This window comes from Chiloscyllium plagiosum, chromosome 3, assembly GCF_004010195.1.
Source record: "Chiloscyllium plagiosum isolate BGI_BamShark_2017 chromosome 3, ASM401019v2, whole genome shotgun sequence".
Lineage (NCBI taxonomy): Eukaryota > Metazoa > Chordata > Chondrichthyes > Orectolobiformes > Hemiscylliidae > Chiloscyllium > Chiloscyllium plagiosum.
In genome coordinates this window covers 131,861,037-131,879,544 of record NC_057712.1, presented here as the reverse complement: position 1 = coordinate 131,879,544, position 18,508 = coordinate 131,861,037, and the positions used below count along the sequence as shown (strand labels likewise).

The 18,508-nt window shown below is 44.9% G+C and overlaps 1 protein-coding gene across 1 annotated transcript in view; it reads left to right on the top strand.

Moving 5' to 3' along the window:
• LOC122540179 (dynein axonemal heavy chain 8-like) overlaps positions 1-18,508 on the top strand; it is a 1,249,383-nt gene that overhangs the window by 919,405 nt on the left and 311,470 nt on the right. Inside the window, exons 52-54 of the mRNA XM_043675521.1 lie at positions 4,818-4,958; positions 5,256-5,493; positions 12,607-12,749. Of these exons, the coding sequence (XP_043531456.1) occupies positions 4,818-4,958; positions 5,256-5,493; positions 12,607-12,749 (522 nt within the window). The remainder of the gene's footprint in view (positions 1-4,817; positions 4,959-5,255; positions 5,494-12,606; positions 12,750-18,508) is intronic.

Below are 18,508 nucleotides of genomic sequence, written 5' to 3'. Positions count from 1 at the left end.
AGCTTCCAGCCTAACTCCCTGAGCTCTTGAATGACCTCCCCACCTCTCTTCCTACCTATGTCGTTGGTGCAATGTGCACCATGACTTCTGGCTGCACACCCTCCCCCTTAAGGATTCTGAAGACACGGTCCGAGACATCTTGGACCCTGGCACCCGGGAGGCAACAAACCAACCGAGAGTCTCGCCCATGTCCACAGAACCGCCTCTAACTAGAGAGTCTCCTATAACTAGCGCTCTCCTCCTCTCCCCCTTTCCCTTCTGAGATTCAGAGCCGGACCTCGTGCCAGAGACCCGGTCACTGCAGCTTACCCCTGCTAGGCAGCCCCCCCCAACAGTATCCAAAGCGGTATACTTATTGTTGAGGGGAACAACCATAGGGGATCCCTGCACTGCCTGCTTCCTCCCCTTCCCACTTCTAACTGTTACCCAGCTACCTCTGTTCTCTGGCGTAACTATGTCCCTGTAGCTTCCATCTATCACCCTCTCAGCCTCTCGAATAATTCTCAGTTCATCCAACTCCAGCTCCAGTTCCCTAACGCGGTCTGTGAGGAGCTGGAGCTGGCTGCACTTCCTGCAGATGAAGTCAGCAGGAGCATCGGTGGTCACCCCTACCCCAAACATCCTGCAAGAGGAACATTCCACTGCCTGCGCTGTCATAACTCTACACTTAGTCTCCAAAACAAGAACACCAAGTAGCTTACTTTTTTTTTAGATTAGAGGAGGAGGGAGGGTGGGAGACACTACACGTATAGTGTCTCGGGTTCCTTCTCCACTCAAATAACAATTACTTACCTTCCCGACCGGCTCTGCGCTCCGACTTCACTTCCGCCCAGCTGCCGCCGCTGTGTTTCCTTGTCTGTGTTTAACTTGAAGCCACGAGACTTCATGGGGTCCGGAGTCAATGTTGAGGACTCTCAGGGTAACTCCCTCCCGAGTGTATACCACTGTGCTGCCACCCCTATTGGGTCTGTCTTGCCGGTGAGACAGGACATATCCAGGGATGGTGATGGTGGTGCCTGGGATATTGTCTGTAAGGTATGATTCTGTGAGTACAACTATGTCATGCTGTTGCTTGACTAGTCTGTGAGACAGCTCTCCCAATTTTGGCACTAGCTCTCAGATATTATTGAATAGGGCTGTGCAGGGTCGACAGGGCTGTTTCTGCTACTGTCTTTTCCCGTGCCTAGGTCAATGTTAGTTAATCTGTTCACTTTCTTTACTTTGAGACTTCAATGATTGCTACAACTGAATGGTCTGCTAGGCTATTTCAGAGGTAAAAACAATGACGGCAGATGCTGGAAACCAGATTCTGGATTAGTGGTGCTGGGAGAGCACAGCAGTTCAGGCAGCATCTGAGCAGCAGTAAAATCGACGTTTCGGGCAAAAGCCCTTCATCAGGAATACAAGCAGAGAGCCTGAAGGGTGGAGAGATAAATGAGAGGAGGGTGGGGGGGGGGAGAAAGTAGCATAGAGTACAATAGGTGAGTGGGGGAGGGGATGAAGGTGATAGGTCAGGGAGGAGGGTGGAGTGGATAGGTGGAAAAGAAGATAGGCAGGTAGGACAAGTCATGGGGACAGTGCTGAGCTGGAAGTTTGGAACTGGGGTAAGGTGGGGGAAGGGGAAATGAGGAAACTGTTGAAGTCCACATTGATGCCCTGGGGTTGAAGTGTTCTGAGGCAAAAGATGAGGCATTCTTCCTCCAAGCGTTGGGTGGTGAGGGAGTGGCGGTGAAGGAGGCCCAGGATCTCCATGTCCTCGGCAGAGTGGGAGGGGGAGTAGAAATGTTGGGCCACAGGGTGGCATGGTTGATTGGTGCGAGTGTCCCGGAGGTGTTCCCTAAATCGGTCTGCTCGGAGGCGTCCAGTCTCCCCAATGTAGAGGAGACCGCATCGGGAGCAACGGATACAATAAATGATATTAGTGGATGTGCAAGTAAAACTTTGATGGATGTGGAAGGCTCCTTTAGGGCCTTGGATGGAGGTGAGGGAGGAGGTGTGGGCGCAGGTTTTGCAATTACTGCAGTAACATGGGAAGGTGCCAGGACGGGAGGGTGGGTTGTAGGGGTGCGTGGACCTGACCAGGTAGTCATGGAGGGAATCGTCTTTGCGGAAGGCAGAAAAGGGTGGGGAGGGAAATTTATCACTGGTGATGGGGTCCGTTTGGAGGTGGCGGAAATGTCGGCGGAGGATTTGGTTTATGCAAAGGTTGGTAGGGTGGAAGGTGAGCACCAGGGGCGTTCCGTCCTTGTTACGATTGGAGAGGTGGGGCCTAAGGGCGGAGGTGCCGGATGCGGACGAGATGCGTTGGAGGGCATCTTTAACCACGTGGGAAGGGAAATTGGGGTCTCTAAAGAAGGAGGCCATCTGGTGTGTTCTGTGGTGGAAATGGTCCTCCTGGGAGCAGATCCGGTGGAGACGGAAGAAATGGAAATACGTGATGGCATTTTTGCAGGAGGTAGGGTGGGAAGAGGTGTAATCCAGGTAGCTGTGGGAGTCAGTAGGTTTGTAAAAAATGTCAGTGTCAAGTCGGTCGTCATTAATGGAGATGGAGAGGTCCAGAAAGGGGAGGGAGGTGTCAGAGATGGTCCAAGTAAATTTAAGGTCAGGGTGGAATATGTTGGTGAAGTTGATGAATTGCTCGACCTCCTCGTGGAAGCACGAGGTGGCGCCAATGCAGTCATCAATGTAGCGGAGGAAGAGGTGGGGAGTGGTGCCGGTGGCTATTTCAGAGGGCAATTCAGAGTCAATCGCTTTGTTGTGTGTCTGGATTTACATGTCGGCCAGGCTGGGTGAGGATGGCAGATTTCCTTCTCTGAAGGACATTAGTTATTTTGTTATTTTCTTTTCTTTATCCCTTAACTGTGTTGTCTGTGTTTGTGTGAATGGGGCTGAAAACAAATGTTAGTGGGTTTAAACATAGACACAATTAGATTACTTTGTTGTTTAATTTTGCACTGCTAAAGGTATTGAATTGTTGATAAATTGCTAGGTTGTTGTTTAATGCGGTGTCAAGAATTAATTATTCACATGATCTGGGATTAATTATTCAATGAAGTCTGGTTGAGAACCATTGCAGTCAATTTTAAGGGTCTGTTTAATTTTGCTGTATTTTGAATACAGAGATTGGAAGGCTGATTTGTTCCAGCCTTTTTCTTTGTGCCATAACAATATCAAAACGTTCTGTTTCATTTCACTCTTCTCATGCCAAGTCCACACAATGTATCATACACATTTGTCAGTACATTAGCTACAGAATTCTGCATCATTGCTTATCAACAATCTCACAGAGTCTTTGCTTTGCAAACATATGGAGTCACAGAGCTGTACAGCACGGAAACAGACCCTTCGGTCCAACTTGTCCATGCCAACCAGATATCCCAACCCAATCTAGTCCCACCTCTCCATATCCCTCCAAACCCTTCCTATTCATATACCCATCCAGATGCCTTTTAAATGTTGCAATTGTACTAGCCTCCACCACTTCCTCTGGCAGCTCATTCCATACACATACCACCCTCTGCGTGAAAAGGTTGCCCATTAGGTCTCTTTTATATGAGATTAGATTTCCTACAGTGCGGAAACAGGCCCTTCAGCCCAACAAGTCCACACTGACACTCCAAAGAATAACTCACCCAAACCCATTCCCCTACTCATGCACCTATCACTACGGGCAATTTAGCATGGCCAATTCACCTGACCTGCACATCTTTGGACTGTGAAAGGAAACCGATGCAGCCAGAGGAAACCCACGCAGACACGAGGAGAATGTGCAAACTCCACGCAGACAGACGCCCGAGGCTGGAATCGAACCCGGATCTCTGGTGCTGCGAAGCAGCAGTGCTAACCACTGAGCCACTGTGCCACCCCTTGTTCCCCTCTCACTCTAAGTCTATGCCCTCTAGTTCTGGACTGCGTCATCCAGGAAAAAGACTTTGTCTCTTTACCCTATCCATGCCCCTCATGATTTTATAAACCTCTATAAGGTAATCCCTCAGCCTCCGACGCTTCAGGAGCCCTATCCTATTCAACCTCTCCCTATAGCTCAAATCCTCCAAACCTGGTAACATCCTTGTAAATTTTTTCTGAACCCATTCAAGTTTCACAGCATCTTTCTGATAGGAAGGAGACCAGAATTGCACACAATATTCTAACAGTGGCCTAACCAATGTCCTGCACAGCCACAACATCACATCCCAACTCCTGTACTCAATATTCTGACCAATAAAGGAAAGCATACCAAACGCCTTCTTCACTATCCTATCTACCTGCGACTCCACTTTCAAGGAGCTATGAACCTGCACTCCAAGGTCTCTTTGTTCAGCAACACTCCCTAGGACCTTACCATTAAGTGTATAAGTCCTGCTAAGATTTGCTTTCCCAAAATGCAGTACTTCACATTTATCTAAATTAAACTCCATCTGCCACTTCTCAGCCCATTGGCCCATCTGATCAAGATCCTGTTGTAATCTAAGATAACCCTCTTCGCTGTCCACTACACCTCCAATTCTGGTGTCATCTGCAAACCTACTAACTTACCTCTTATGCTCGCATCCAAAGCATTTATATAAATGATTAAAAGTAGTGGACCCAGCACCGATCCTTGTGGCACTCCACTGGTCACAGTCTGAAAAACAACCCTCTACCACCACCCTCTGTCTATCTTTTATTTCTTATATCTATTGTACAATAATGAGAGAAACATGACTGATGATTGCACATTGTCTACCAATGCCTTTCAGTTGTATTTCAAAACATTTTACTTGTTAAATTAAGGAATGATTGCCACTCTCCCCTCATTATTCTATTTTGGCTTTCAGGCTTGGTTAAATAAACGTACTCCTTGGGAAGCTGAAATTCTGCAAGATGTATACGACAGAGCCTTTGAAGATAGTTATCTCTACATGAAGTTAAACCTCAATCCAGTAATGGAGCTACTGGAGTGTAACTACATCACGCAGGTTGGGAACTTCTACTGTAATGCTACCTTATCATATTTTTTTTCTGAAAAGACACCTCCAATGCCACACAAAAAGCGAAATACTGCTTTTGTCACTACAAGCCCCACAACCTCTTGGAGGGTTAAGAACATCCCTCGTGAAATATTGAATTGTGAGTCTGTATTCATCAATTATCTGGCAAAGTATATTGATTTGTGAATGAATTTTTCTCTGGTATGTTGATGTACTTTTGAAAAATACAGAAAAAAACTTAATGTTTCTTTGAAAGGAAATATGCACATTTTTCTCTTCCTTTAGTCAATTACCCTGCTGGATGGTTTGATTCCTTCAAGAGAAGATGGAGGAATTTCTGATGCATTGCAACTTCAACGACTATTTGTGTTTGTTCTCATGTGGAGTATTGGTGCCTTGTTGGAATTAGAGAACAGGGCTAAACTTGAGCAATTCCTCCAACAACACCACAGCAAACTGGACCTACCAGATGTTCCTTCAGATAGTGCCCAGTCCATATTCGAGTTTCTTGTCGGTCATCAAGGTATGAGCCTTTAAATTACGTTTTGCACAATATCATTCAGAACTCTCACCTTGAAAATGGGGTAGATCACAATGTGCTGCTTTATTGGGGGTGATTTTCTAATTTTCTGTTCCATAATATTGCAAACATATGAACAATTCAAGTCATGTAATATTAAGGTTGGAGGCACTGAATACTGCAAAAGCAATGGGCCCTGACAGTATGCAGCAATTGTACTCATTTTTGTACTCCAGAACTTACCGTTCCATCTAGCCAAGCTCTTCTGCTACAGTTACATCATTGGCATCTCCCGACAATGTGGAAAATTACCTGAGTATATCCTGTACGCAAAAAGCAGGACAAATCCAACCTGGCCAATTACTGTACTATCAGTCCATTCTTGATCATCAGTAAAGCAATAGAAGGTGTCATCAGCAATGCTACCAAGTACCTTCTCAGCAATATTCTGCTCAGTGACGCCTTGTTTGGGTTCTGCCAGGGCATTCAACTCCTGACATCATTCCAGCCTTGGTTGAAACACAGACAAAAGAGCTCAATTCCAGAGTGAGGTGAGAATGACAGCCCTTGACATCAAACTGGATTTGACCCAGTGTGGCATCACAGGGGTCCTAGCAAAACTGGAATCAATGGGTGTCAGGCGGAAAATTCTCCACTGGTTGGAGTTGTACCTGGCACATATGAAGATGGCTGTGGTTCTTACAGGTCAGTCATCTCAGCTCCAGAACACCTCTGCAGGAGTTCCTGAGGGTAGTGTCCTTGGCCCAACCATCTTCAACTGCTTCATTAATGACCTTTGCTGTATCCTAAGAAGGGAAGTGGGGAAGATTGTGCAATGTTCAGCAGCATTCCTTAGGTACTGAAGCAGTCCATGTTCAAATGCAACAAGATCTGCAGAATATTCGGGCTTCAGTTGACAAATGGCAGGTAACATTCATGCCACACAAATGCCAGGCAATGACCATTTCCAATGAGGGACAATCTAACCACTGCCCCTTGACATTCAGCGGTGTCATCATGACTAGCAATATCTTGAGGGTTACCATTGATCAGAAACTCAACTGGACTCACCACATAAACACAGTGTTGACAAAAGCAGGTCAGAGGATAGGAATTCTGTGAATAACTCACTTCTTAACTCCCAAAGTCTATCCACCATCAACAAGGCACAAGTGAGGAATGTTATGGAATCCTCTTCCCTTATCTGGATGATTGCAGCTCCAACAACACTCAAGAAGGTTGACACCATCCAGGACAAAGCAGCCTGTTTGATTGACACTACATCCATAAGTATCCTCCATCCAATACTGCTGCTCAGGATCGCAATTTCCATACCCACAACCACTTCATCTAGAAGGATAAGCATAGCAGATGCATGAGAACACCATCTGAGTGTTCCCCTCCAAGCCACTTAGCATCCCAACTTGAAAATATATTACTGTTCCCTCACCATCACTGGGTGAAATTCCTGGAATTTCCTCCCAAAGGAAGGATTACAGCAATTCAAGAAGGCAGCTCACCACCACCTTCTCGAGAGCAACTATTTTCTGTGTTTTAAGATGGCGGCAGAGAGTGGCAACATTAGGCAACACTTTTCATTGTATTTTCTAACAAGATAGATGTGACAACAAATAAATCAAATCAAACTAGGGATGGGCAATAAATACAAGTCCAGTCAGCAATGCCTATTTCCCACAACAGAATGAAAAATAAACAAGGATCAGCCATTCAGCCCCTCCAGTCGGATCTGCTGTTTATAAGATCAAGGTACCTCTGGTTGTTACCTAAAAATCCATAGACCCTCCTATCCCCAATAAACTTTCCCCCCTTTGCTTAACAGGAATCTATCCATCTCTGCCATAAAAATATTCAAGCTTCAGCTTCTGCCACCTTCTCTGGAGTGTTCTAAAGTCTCTCAATACTTGGTCAGGAAAGAATTGTCCTCTTTTTTAAATGAAGCACCCATTGTTTTTAAACAGTAACACTTAATTTAAATTCTTGCATTAGAATTAACATCCTATCCAAATCTATCCGATCAATGTGTCCTAGGGATGAACACCTCATCTTCTGCCTCGGAACACTTCAACCCCAGGGTATCAATTTGGACTTCACCAGTTTCCTCATTTCCCCTCCCCCCACCTTACCCCAGTTCCAACCTTCCAGTTCAGCACCATCCTCATGACCTGACCTACCTGCCAAATCTTCCTTCCCACCAGGGCTATTGCCCGAAATGTCGATTTTCCTGCTCCTCGGATGCTGCCTGACCTGCTGTGCTTTTCTGTCATCCATTTTAAACAAATGAGGGGGAATTTCCTCTCACAGAAGGTAGAATCCTGTGGAAATTCTATTGCTGTATAAAGCTGTTGTGGGCTGGTTGTTGGTTCAAAGTTTGTGAGAAGATTTGTAGCTCGGGTGCTCGTTGCTGTGGTTCTGTTCGCCGAGCTGGAAGGTTTTGTTGCAAACGTTTCGTCCCCTGTCTAGGTGACATCCTCAGTGCTTGGGAGCCTCCTGTGAAGCGCTTCTGTGGTGTTTCCTCCGGCATTTATAGTGGCCTGTCCCTGCCGCTTCCGGTTGTCAGTTTCAGCTGTCCGCTGTAGTGGCCGGTATATTGGTTGTTGGTGTCATCAAGGCAGAGACAGATTTTTGAAAAGACAGGAAAGTGCATTTGAGGATCATCAGATTAGCTATGATCTGATTGACTGGTGGAGCAGACTCAATGAGCTAACGGACTACTTCAGCTCATATGTCTTATAGTCTGCTGACCCAAATGTAGAAGTATAGAAACACAGAACAATAGGAGCAGCAGGAGGTAATTTGGTCCTCTAAGTCACCTGTTTCTTTTCTAAACTCCATGGCTAGCATGACTAATTATCTTGTCGTTAGACAACATGCTCATTCAGGTAGTAGTCTTGTAAATCTTTTCTGAAATGCTGCCACCACCTTTACATTCTTGTTTAAACAAGGTAACCAACACTGTACATAATACTTCAGAAGTGCCCTCATCAGTGCTCTGTATAACTGAAACATACATCTATACCTTTGAGTTAAACTGTACTCATGATGAATATTAACATTCTATTAGCTTTCCTAATTAATGGATGTGCCCTATAAAGTAATCTTTTGTGATTTATGTACGAGGACACACATCTGTAACTGTGTCTCAGAGCTCTGGAGGCTTTCACCATTAGATATTGTGCCTTTTTAATCTTGCAACATTGTACCTCTCTGCCAGATGTCTACCCACTTAACCTATCTATTTAATTTTTTCAGCCTCTTTATCCCCTCTTTAATATTTCCAGAACTTGGAATATTTCACTTCACCTGATGAAAGAGCAGAGTTCCAAAAACTTGTGATTTCAAATAAACTTGGACAAGCAAACTCTTAACATTCGCTTGTACCAGTGTTTTTGTTTTTGCCGTTGTTTACCTATTTTTACTGTATATGCTACTTTAGTCTGTGATCTCCCTTATTGCTCACAAGACAAAGCTTTTCACTGTGCCTCGGTACACATGACAATAAATTCAATTCAATTCAATTCATAAACTTGTTGGACTATAACCTGGTGTCGTGTAACTTCTGACTTTGTCCTCAACTTACGTCATCCCCCTCTCTTATGCTATTAATATCATTAACTAACAGAGTCACCTTTCTTATTTCTGAAAAGGAAGCCACATTTTGTTGAAGGTTTTTGTCCTCATTGGAACATACACAAAAATACCAAGCTAAAGAAGGGGACAGATCGAGCTAGTTGGGAGAGGGGTTGGGAATTTCAGAACTCTGAGCCTGTGCAGCAGAACGTATTGGAGCAATCTGATCAAATAAAACTAGTTTGCAATGTATTTTCCTTACAGTGCACAGCAGTGTGCACCACCTTCAGGCTGCAGTCCCATAACTCACCCAAGGTCTAGCACATGGATGCTCCATCAGCATGTTGTTGCTAATAGAGGCCTTGACCACCTTTATTTTAATTCATTTGTGGGATGTGGGCGTCATTGGCTGGGCAGCATTTATTGCCCATCCCTAGTTGCTCTTGAGAAGGTGGTGATGAGCTGCCTGTTGAACTGCTGCAGTCCACCTGCTGCGGGTTGACCCATAATGCCATTAGGGAGGGAATTCCAGGATTTTGACCCAGCAACAGTGAAGGAATGGGGATATATTTCTGAGTCGGGATGGTGAGTGGCTTGGAGGGGAACTTAAAGGTGGTGGTATTACCACGTATCTGCTGCCCTTGTTCTTCGAGATCGAAGTGGTCGTAGATTTGAAAGATGCTATCTAAGGATCTTAGGTCAATTTCTGCAGTCTGTCTTGTAGATAGTACACATTGCTGCTACAGAGTGTCGGTAGTGGAGGGAGTGGATGCTTGTGGTAGTGCCTATCAAGCAGACTATTTCGTCCTGGATGCTGTCAAGCTTTTCGAGTGTTGTTGGAACTGCACTCATCCAGACCAGTAGGGAGTATTCCATCACATTCCTGACTTGTGCCTTGTAGGTGAAGGACATGCTTTGGGGAGTTATGACCTGAGTTACTCGCCGCGGAATTCCTAGCCTCTGACCCCTGCTCTTGTAGCCGTTGTGTTTATGTGGTGCATCGAATTAAGTTTCCGATCACTGATAATTCCCAGGATGTTGATAGTGGGGCATTCAGTGATGGTAACACCATTGAATTTGGTGGGTAGATCGTTAGATTGTCTGTTGTTGGTGATGGTCATAGCCTAGCGTTTGTGTGGCGTGAATGTTACTTGCCACTTGTCAGCCCAAGCTTGGATATTGTCCAAATTTTGTTGCATTTGGATACAGATTGCTTCAGTATCTGAGGAGATGCGAATGGTGCTGAACATTGTGCAATCATCAGCGAACATCCTGACTTCTGACCTTATAATGGAGAGAAGTTCATTGATGACACAGCTGAAGATGGTTGAGCCTAGGAGACTACCCTGAGTGAATCCTGCAGAGATGTCCTGGAGCTGGCAGATGATTGTGGAAGCTCAGTCATCTCAATGTGCTAGGTATGACTCCAACTAGTAGAGAGTTTGTCCCTGACACCTTTGATTCCAGTTTTGCTAGGTCTCCTTGATGCCAGAGTAGATCAAATGCAGCTTAATGTCAAATGCTACCACTCTCACCTCACTTCTGGAATTCAGTTCTTTTGTCCATGTTTGAACCAAGGCTATAATGAGATCAGGAGCAGAGTGACCCTGGTGGAACCAAAACTTGGCATCACTGAGCAGGTTATTGCTTAGCAAGTGCTGCTTGATAGCACAGTTGATGACACTTTCCATCACTTTACCGATGATTGGGAATTGACTGATGGCATGTTGGGTTGGATTTTTCCCAACATGCCATCATGTTGGGTTGGATTTTTCCTGTTTTTTATGTACAGGACATACTTGGGCAATTTTCACATTGTTGGGTAGATGCCAGTGTTGTAACTGTACTAGAAGAGCTTGGCTTGGGAATTGGTAAGTTCTGGAGCACAAGTCTTCAGTACTATTGCTGGTACTATTGCCGGAATATTGTCAGTTTGCACTATCCAGTGTCTCCAACTGTTTTTTGATATCACATGGAGTGAATCGAATTGGCTGAAGATGGGTATCTGTCAGGATGGGGACCACTGCAGGAGGCCGAAATGGATCATCCACTCGGCATTTCTGACTGAAGATTGCTGTGAATGTTTCAGCATTATCTGTTGCTCTCATGTGCTGGGCTCTTCCATCATTGAAGATGGGGATATTTGTGGAGCCTCCTCTTCCAGTGAGTTATTTAGTTGTCCACCACCGTTCACAACTGGATATGGCAGAAATGCAGAACTTAGATCTGCTTTGTTGGGATCACTTAGCACTGTCACTTGCTGCTTATGTTGTTTGGCATGCAAGTAGTCCTGTTTATTAGCTTCACCGAGTTGACACCTTATTTTGAGGTATGCCTGGTGCAGCTCCTGGCATGTTCTCCTGCACTCTCCATTGAACCTGGCTGACTGCTCAGCTTTGTGGAGTGGATGGTGTTGCTTTAAGCAATAAATCTTGAGCAGAAATGCAGTGCAGAATCATTCAACTAAATCATTCTTCTCACTCAGCCCCTCTACCTTGCCACCTCCCAACACCCATCCATACCTAGTTACCACATGACTGGAAAATTCTACAGAATTCTGCTATTTTTAGCTTTCATATTTCTCTCCTTCTGTGCATCTAATTTTCACTTCACCCAACTTATACTCCTTTCTTTAATTAACTGATCAGGAATTCCACAACTCCTTAAATCTGCCTTTCATTCACAGCAGCAATGTGGTGTATGGATTTCATTTACAGTTTGGTGCCAGGTACGTGGCTGTACATCCCAAAGGATTGGATCAAGCAGCAGATCCCATCATCTGTTCGTCACAGCAAATATAGTCTATGTCCAACCAGCCTGCTCTTGTAAAATTCAAAACAGTGTCCAACTTTAGCTGTGATTCTGCAAATGGATAGCATTTGATCAAAACTTACAAGTGTGTGAAGCATTACACTCACAACAAATTTATGATTGTCAATTGGATTCACAGCATGGCACATGTGTATATTCACATGCATACACAAGGCCCTGTTCTTTGCAGATGGAAAGAACATGTAAGCACTGCATCTGTTCCAACTCAACAAAATAGGTGATCATCATTTTCTGGTTCATTTATCAGGGCAATGCTCTCACCAATCAGATTCAACCTGCCTGATTTAAGATTTGAACAAAGCCTATCAGTTAACTGTCAATCAACATTAATGGATGAAATTTTCATAATAATGTATCTGCCAATCACTGGGCACATTCCAACCAATCAGCGCTCTTCTTTCATGCAGTATAAATGTTTGCTTTCCCTTTGTATTTGTATTCTGATGGGCGCAAGACAAAAAGCTTTGACAAATGTATTATTTCTCAATTATTCTCAAGTTCTATACTACCAAACAGCGAACAGCATGATCCAGTTGAATGACAGAGCAGGCTCGAAGAGCTTTGCAGCCTCAAATGGTCTTCTTCTGTTCTCAAATATCTGTTTGTTTTGGTGACTTGTGTTGTATTTTGGATCCAAACATTGATTTATCCCAACATCCTTGTTTAAACAGTATCTTGCTTTGTCTGATTTGTCAGGTGAATGGGAGCACTGGAAAGTTTGGGTTCAAGAATATTTATATCCAACTGACAGTGAGCCAGACTATAATTCAATCCTAGTACCAAATGTCGACAATGTTAGGACGAACTTCCTTGTGGACACCATTGCTAAACAAAATAAAGTAAGTGCACGATACAAGATCTTTGTGGTTCATCTGAAACATATAGTATCGCTATAAATTTGGCATTTCCCAGAAATGAGAATATAGGATGAACACTCCTGTTTCATATTACCTGGTGATTATAGTTATGCTCGTGCTATCTGCAGCCCAAATGGCTTGCCTGCCAGTACAGAAGTTTAGATAAGGGATGTGAGAGGTGAACTCTGGCTGTAATAGGTACAAAACAGTGGTTAACAGTGGAACAGGTGAAACAACTGAGAGGGTACTGAGGGGTTTGGTACTGCCTTAAGGGACCTCTGGACAATGAACAGATGGAGGAAATTATTTTTGTTCCATGGTTACCATCTCAGGAATTAATAAACAGAGATTACAAAGCCTGGCAATGTTAACAGATTAGCACTCAGGACAACGCCCGTAAAGGTTTAGTAGCATCAATAAAGCTGTCAAGGTGCTCTCATACCTACTATGTACATTGTCATTGCAGGCAGGTTTACTAGTCACAGGAAACCCCCAAAATCTGTTTAATATATTGTTGGAACTCTCTAATTCACCTTAATTCAATCTAAGCCTAGTCATCATAAGCTAAAATTCTGGCAGTTTCTGATGATCTGTATTATCTATGTTGTTTCTCTCCAAAACAGTTGGTTTTGTCTCTCAGTTTGGCAAACTAATCAAGTTTCATTTTAGAAGGCTGATAAATAAGAATGTAGCCCATAAGCATTTTTCCTAGTTTCAGTAGTATGCTGGGGAATATCATACTTAAAATTATGGCATAAATTCCTGACCATCCTCTTTCTCTTGATTTAATTATATATGTTCGGGCTAATTTTGATGTCCCTTTTTTGCTTTTTGGAGTTGTTACTGTCTGCTTTACTGCCTTGGTGCCCTGGGCTGCTTTTTGAATCTTTCCCTTTCACTTCAATATGTACTTTGTTTTTGCTATTTTTTACGTTTTTCTTTAATTTTATATTGTCACCTACCTCTTTAGTTGTCCATTTCTGTTTTATTTTGACAAGAAGGATGGAAATTTATTTGGAGAAAGTGAGGACTGCAGATGCTGGAGTTCAGAGATAAAATGTATGGTTCTGGAAAAGCGCAGGCGATCAGACAGCATCTGAGGAGCAGGAGAGTTGACGTTTCAAGCATAAACTGTTCACCAGGAATGGGGTTGGCCCAAGAGGGCTGGGAGATAAATGGAAGGGGGTTGGTGCTGGGGGGTGGCAGGTAGCTGGGAATGTGATACGTAGATGAAGGTGGGGTGGGGGCAGGGAAGATGAGGAAACTGGTAAAATCGACAATTATCCCATGTGAATGGACGGTATCAAGGCAAAAAGATGCGGCATTCTTCCTCCTGGCATTGGGTGGCTAGAGTTCGGCAGTGGAGGACGCCCAGGACTTGCATGTACTTGGTGGAGTGGGAGGGGGGAGTTAAAGTGTTTGCTACAGGGCGGTGGGGTTGTTTAGTGCATGTGTCCCAGAGATGTTTTCCGAAACGTTCTGCAAATTGACGTCCTGTCCCACCCAATGCAGAGGAGACCACACCGAGAGCAACAGACACAGTAAATGACGTGTGTGGAAGTACAGATAAATTTCTGTTGGATGTGGAAGGATTCTTTGGAGCCTTGGACAGAGGTGAGGGGGCCGGTGTGGGCGCATGTTTTGCACTTCCTGCAGTGGCAGGGGAGATGCCGGGAGTGGAGGGTGCGTTGGTTGGGGGGCATGGACCGAACAAAGGAGTCGCAGAGGAAATGGTCTCTGTGGAATGCATATAAGAGTGGGGAGGGAAATATATCGCTGGTGGTGGGGTCTGTTTGTTGGTGGCTGAAATAACAGAGGATGATGTGTTGTATCCAGAAGTTGGTGGAGTGGAAGGTGAGGACCAGAGGGTTCTGTCCTTGTTGCGATTGGAGGAGTGGGGTTCAATGAAGGAGATGCGAGAAGTTGAGGACATGCATTGGAGGGCATTGTTGACCATGTGGGAGGGGAAATTGCAGTACCTGAAGAAGGAGGCCACCTGGGATGTTCTATGTTAGAATTGGTCCTCATGGGAGCAGGTGCTGCAGAGGCAGAGGAATTAGGACTAAGGGATAGCGTTTTTGCAGGAGGCAGGGTGCAAGGAGGCATAGTCCAGGTAGTTGTGGGAATTGCTGGGTTGGAAGTATATGGCAACATTGAGTCGGTCACTGTAGATGGAGATGAGGGTCCAGGAAGGGGAGGGAGAGGGTGCAGGTGAACTCGGACCATCCAACCCAAAACGGACATTTTCTTCAAACCCATTGACTCCCACAGCTACCTGGACTGCACCTCCTTTCCCTCCTACCACCCCACCATCCCCCTAACTGACAAACACCATCCATTATTCCCAATTGCCTATGCCGCATCTACTCCCAGGAGGACCAATTCCAACATAGAACACCCCAGATGGCCTCCTTCTTCAGGAACTGCAATTTCCCTTCCCACGTGGTCAAAATGCTCTCCAAAGCATCTCCTCCACTTCCTGCACCTCCGCCCTTGAACTCCACCCCTCCAATAACAGAAAGATAGAATTCTCCTGGTCCTCACCTTCCACCCCACCAATCTCCGGATACAATGCATCAGCCTCCGCCATTTCAGTCACTTACAAAAAGACCCACCACCAGGGATAAATTTCCCTCCCCACCTCTATCTGCATTTGGCAGAGACTATTCCTTCCGCGACTCTCTTGGGTCCATGCTCCACTTCTGACACCTTCCTTTGCCATTGCAAGAAGTGCAAAACCTGTGCCCACACCCTCCTCCTCACCTCTGTCCATGGCCCCAAATGTTCCTTTCACATCAGACAGAGATTTATCTGTACTTCCACACATGTCATCTACTCCGTCCGTTGCTCTTGATGTGGTCTTCTCTACATTTGGGGGACAGGACGTCAATTTGCGGAATGTTTCAGAGAACATCTCTAGGACACCCGCACCAAGTCCTTGGCCTCTTCCACTGCCAAACTCTACCCACCTGACATCTGGAGGAAGATACCTCATCCTCTGCCTTGGGACCCTCCAACACATGAGATCAATATGGATTTCACCAGTTTCCTCATCTCCCCTGCACCCACCTTATCCCATATCCAACTTTCCAACTCAGTACCTCCCTTTTGAACTGTCCTACCTGACCATCTTCCTTCCCACCTATCCACTCCACCCTCCTCTCTAACCTATCACCATCATCCCCTACCTTAATCTACTTATTGCGTTCCCAGCTACCTTCCTCCCAGCCCCAGCCCCTTCCCATTTATCTCTAATCCCCCTTGGACTCCTCCTTATGCTCAAAACGTTGATACATCTGCTCGTCAGATGCTGCCTAATTAGTTGTGTTTTTCCAGGACCACACTTTTTGACTTGAAATGTATTTGATTTTTCTCAACTTTTTTCTTTATCTGTCATGACATAGATTATAAGAGCAGGAGTTTGCATTGGAGCTGTGCAGAAGTGTAGTGATGCCACAGCTGCAGTAATGTGTACAGTTCTGGTCAGCACCCTGTAGGAAGAATGAGTCTGTCCTGGTGGGGATGCAGAAGATATTCACTAGGATGTTGCCTGGAATGGAGCATTTCAGCAATGAAAAGAGTCTGGATAAGCTTGGGTTTGTTTTTTTTGGACTGGTAAAGGTTGGGAGGGATATTATAAAGCTATATGAAATTATGATGGGTATGGACAGGTGAACAGAAGGCAGCTGTTCCTCTGAGTCAAAAGGTCAATAACAAAGGAGCATCATTTTAAAGTGAAAGGCAGGAGATGTTGAGGAGATTTAAGGAAAAACCTCTTCACATAGGATATTGGGAGTCTGGAATGCACTGCTTGGGAGGGCAGTTGAGGCAAGAAACCTCACAATCTTGCAAAAGTACTTCAATAGCATTTAAAGTGTCATAAAATTCAAGACTATGGATTAGTGCAGACGAGAGAGGGAAAGAACCTGTATAGTTTCCGCCTTTGCTGTTTGAATTCGTGTATCACTGGACACCGGAGTGTATCTGGGAAAATTAACAACAGTGAAATTCACAACTAATCTTGGAGGAACTGTTGGGCGAAGTTCACAACACAGAATCAGATAAGTTAATTGTTGTTTTAAGTCTGTCCAAGAGAAGGGGCTGCATAGTGAGTATAGTGGATTCTTTCTTGATTATATGTTTTTGGAGATAAGTCTCTTGATGAAACTTAAAATATAAGCCATAGCTATTAATTTAACCCCTGGGGCAGTGTTTGTAGAGGAATAAGACGGTGTTATTTTCTGGGTTTGTAGATTGTGAAACAGCAAAAATGGCCTTTGCAGTGATATGAACTTCTTGTCAGATGTGGGAGTTTAAAGAGAGTTTAAGGGTTACTGCGGATTATATCTGCCATAAATGCTGTTGGATGCAAATCTTATTAGATCAAGTGGATCGGTTGGAGAGACAGATAGAAGCGATGAGGAATTTGCAACAGCAACAGTATGTGATGGATGGCAGTTATAGAAAGGGGGAAAGTCTCAGATACAGTCATATAGATGGGTTAACTCCCGGAAGGGTGAGAGAAGTCGGCACCGAGGGCAGGACTCTTTTGTGGATATACCCATTTCAAACAGGTATGCTGTTTTGGAAAATGTAGGGGGTGATGGATTCTCAGGGGAACGTGGCATGAACAGCCAAGTTTCTGGTATTGAGACTGGCTGTAATGCAACATGGGGTAAGTCAGGTTCCAAGAGATCAATTGTGTGAGGGCATTCTGTAGTCAGAGGTACAAACAGACGTTTCTGTGGCCAGAGAAAAAGCAGAATGGTGTGTTGTTTCCCTGGTGCCAGGATCAAGGATGTCTCAGAGAGGGTGCAGAATGTTCTCATGGGGGAGAGGGCCAGCAGGAGGTCAATGTCCACTTTGGAACCAACGACATTGGAAGGGAAAAGGTTGAAGCTCTGAAGGGACATTACAGAGAGTTAAGCAGAAATTTAAAAAGGAGGTCCTCAAGGTTAGTAATATCTGGATAACTCCCAGTGCTACGAGCTAGTGAGGGCAGGAATAGGAGGATAGAGCAGATGAATGCATGGCTGAGGAGCTGGAGTATGGGAGAAGGATTCACTTTTTTGAACCATTGGAATCTCTTTTGGGGCAGAAGTGACCTGTACAAGAGGGACAGATTGCACCTAAATTGGAAGGGGACTAATATACTGGCAGGGAAATTTGCTAGAAATTTGCTAGGGAGGATTTAAACTAGTAAGGTTGGTGGGGTGGGAGGTTGGGACCCAGGGAGATAGTGAGGAAAGAGATCAATCTGAGACAGGTACAGCTGAGAACAGAAATGAGTCAAACAGTCAGGGCAAAATTCTTCGAGGAGAAAGTGAGGACTGCAGATGCTGGAGATCAGAGCTAAAAATGTGTTGCTGGAAAAGCGCAGCAGGTCAGGCAGCATCCAAGGAGCAGGAGAATCGATGTTTCGGACATGAGCCCTTCTTCAGGAAATCCTTCCTGAAGGGCTCATGCCCGAAACGTCGATTCTCCTGCTCCTTGGATGCTGCCTGACCTGCTGCGCTTTTCCAGCAACACATTTTCAGCAAACAGTCAGGGCAGGCAGGGACAAGGTAGGACTAATAAATTAAACTGCATTTATTTCAATGCAAGGGGCCTAACAGGGAAGGCAGATGAACTCAGGGCATGGTTAGGAACATGGGACTGAGATATCATAGCAATTACAGAAACATGGCTCAGGGATGGGCAGGACTGGCAGCTTAATGTTCCAGGATACAAATGCTACAGGA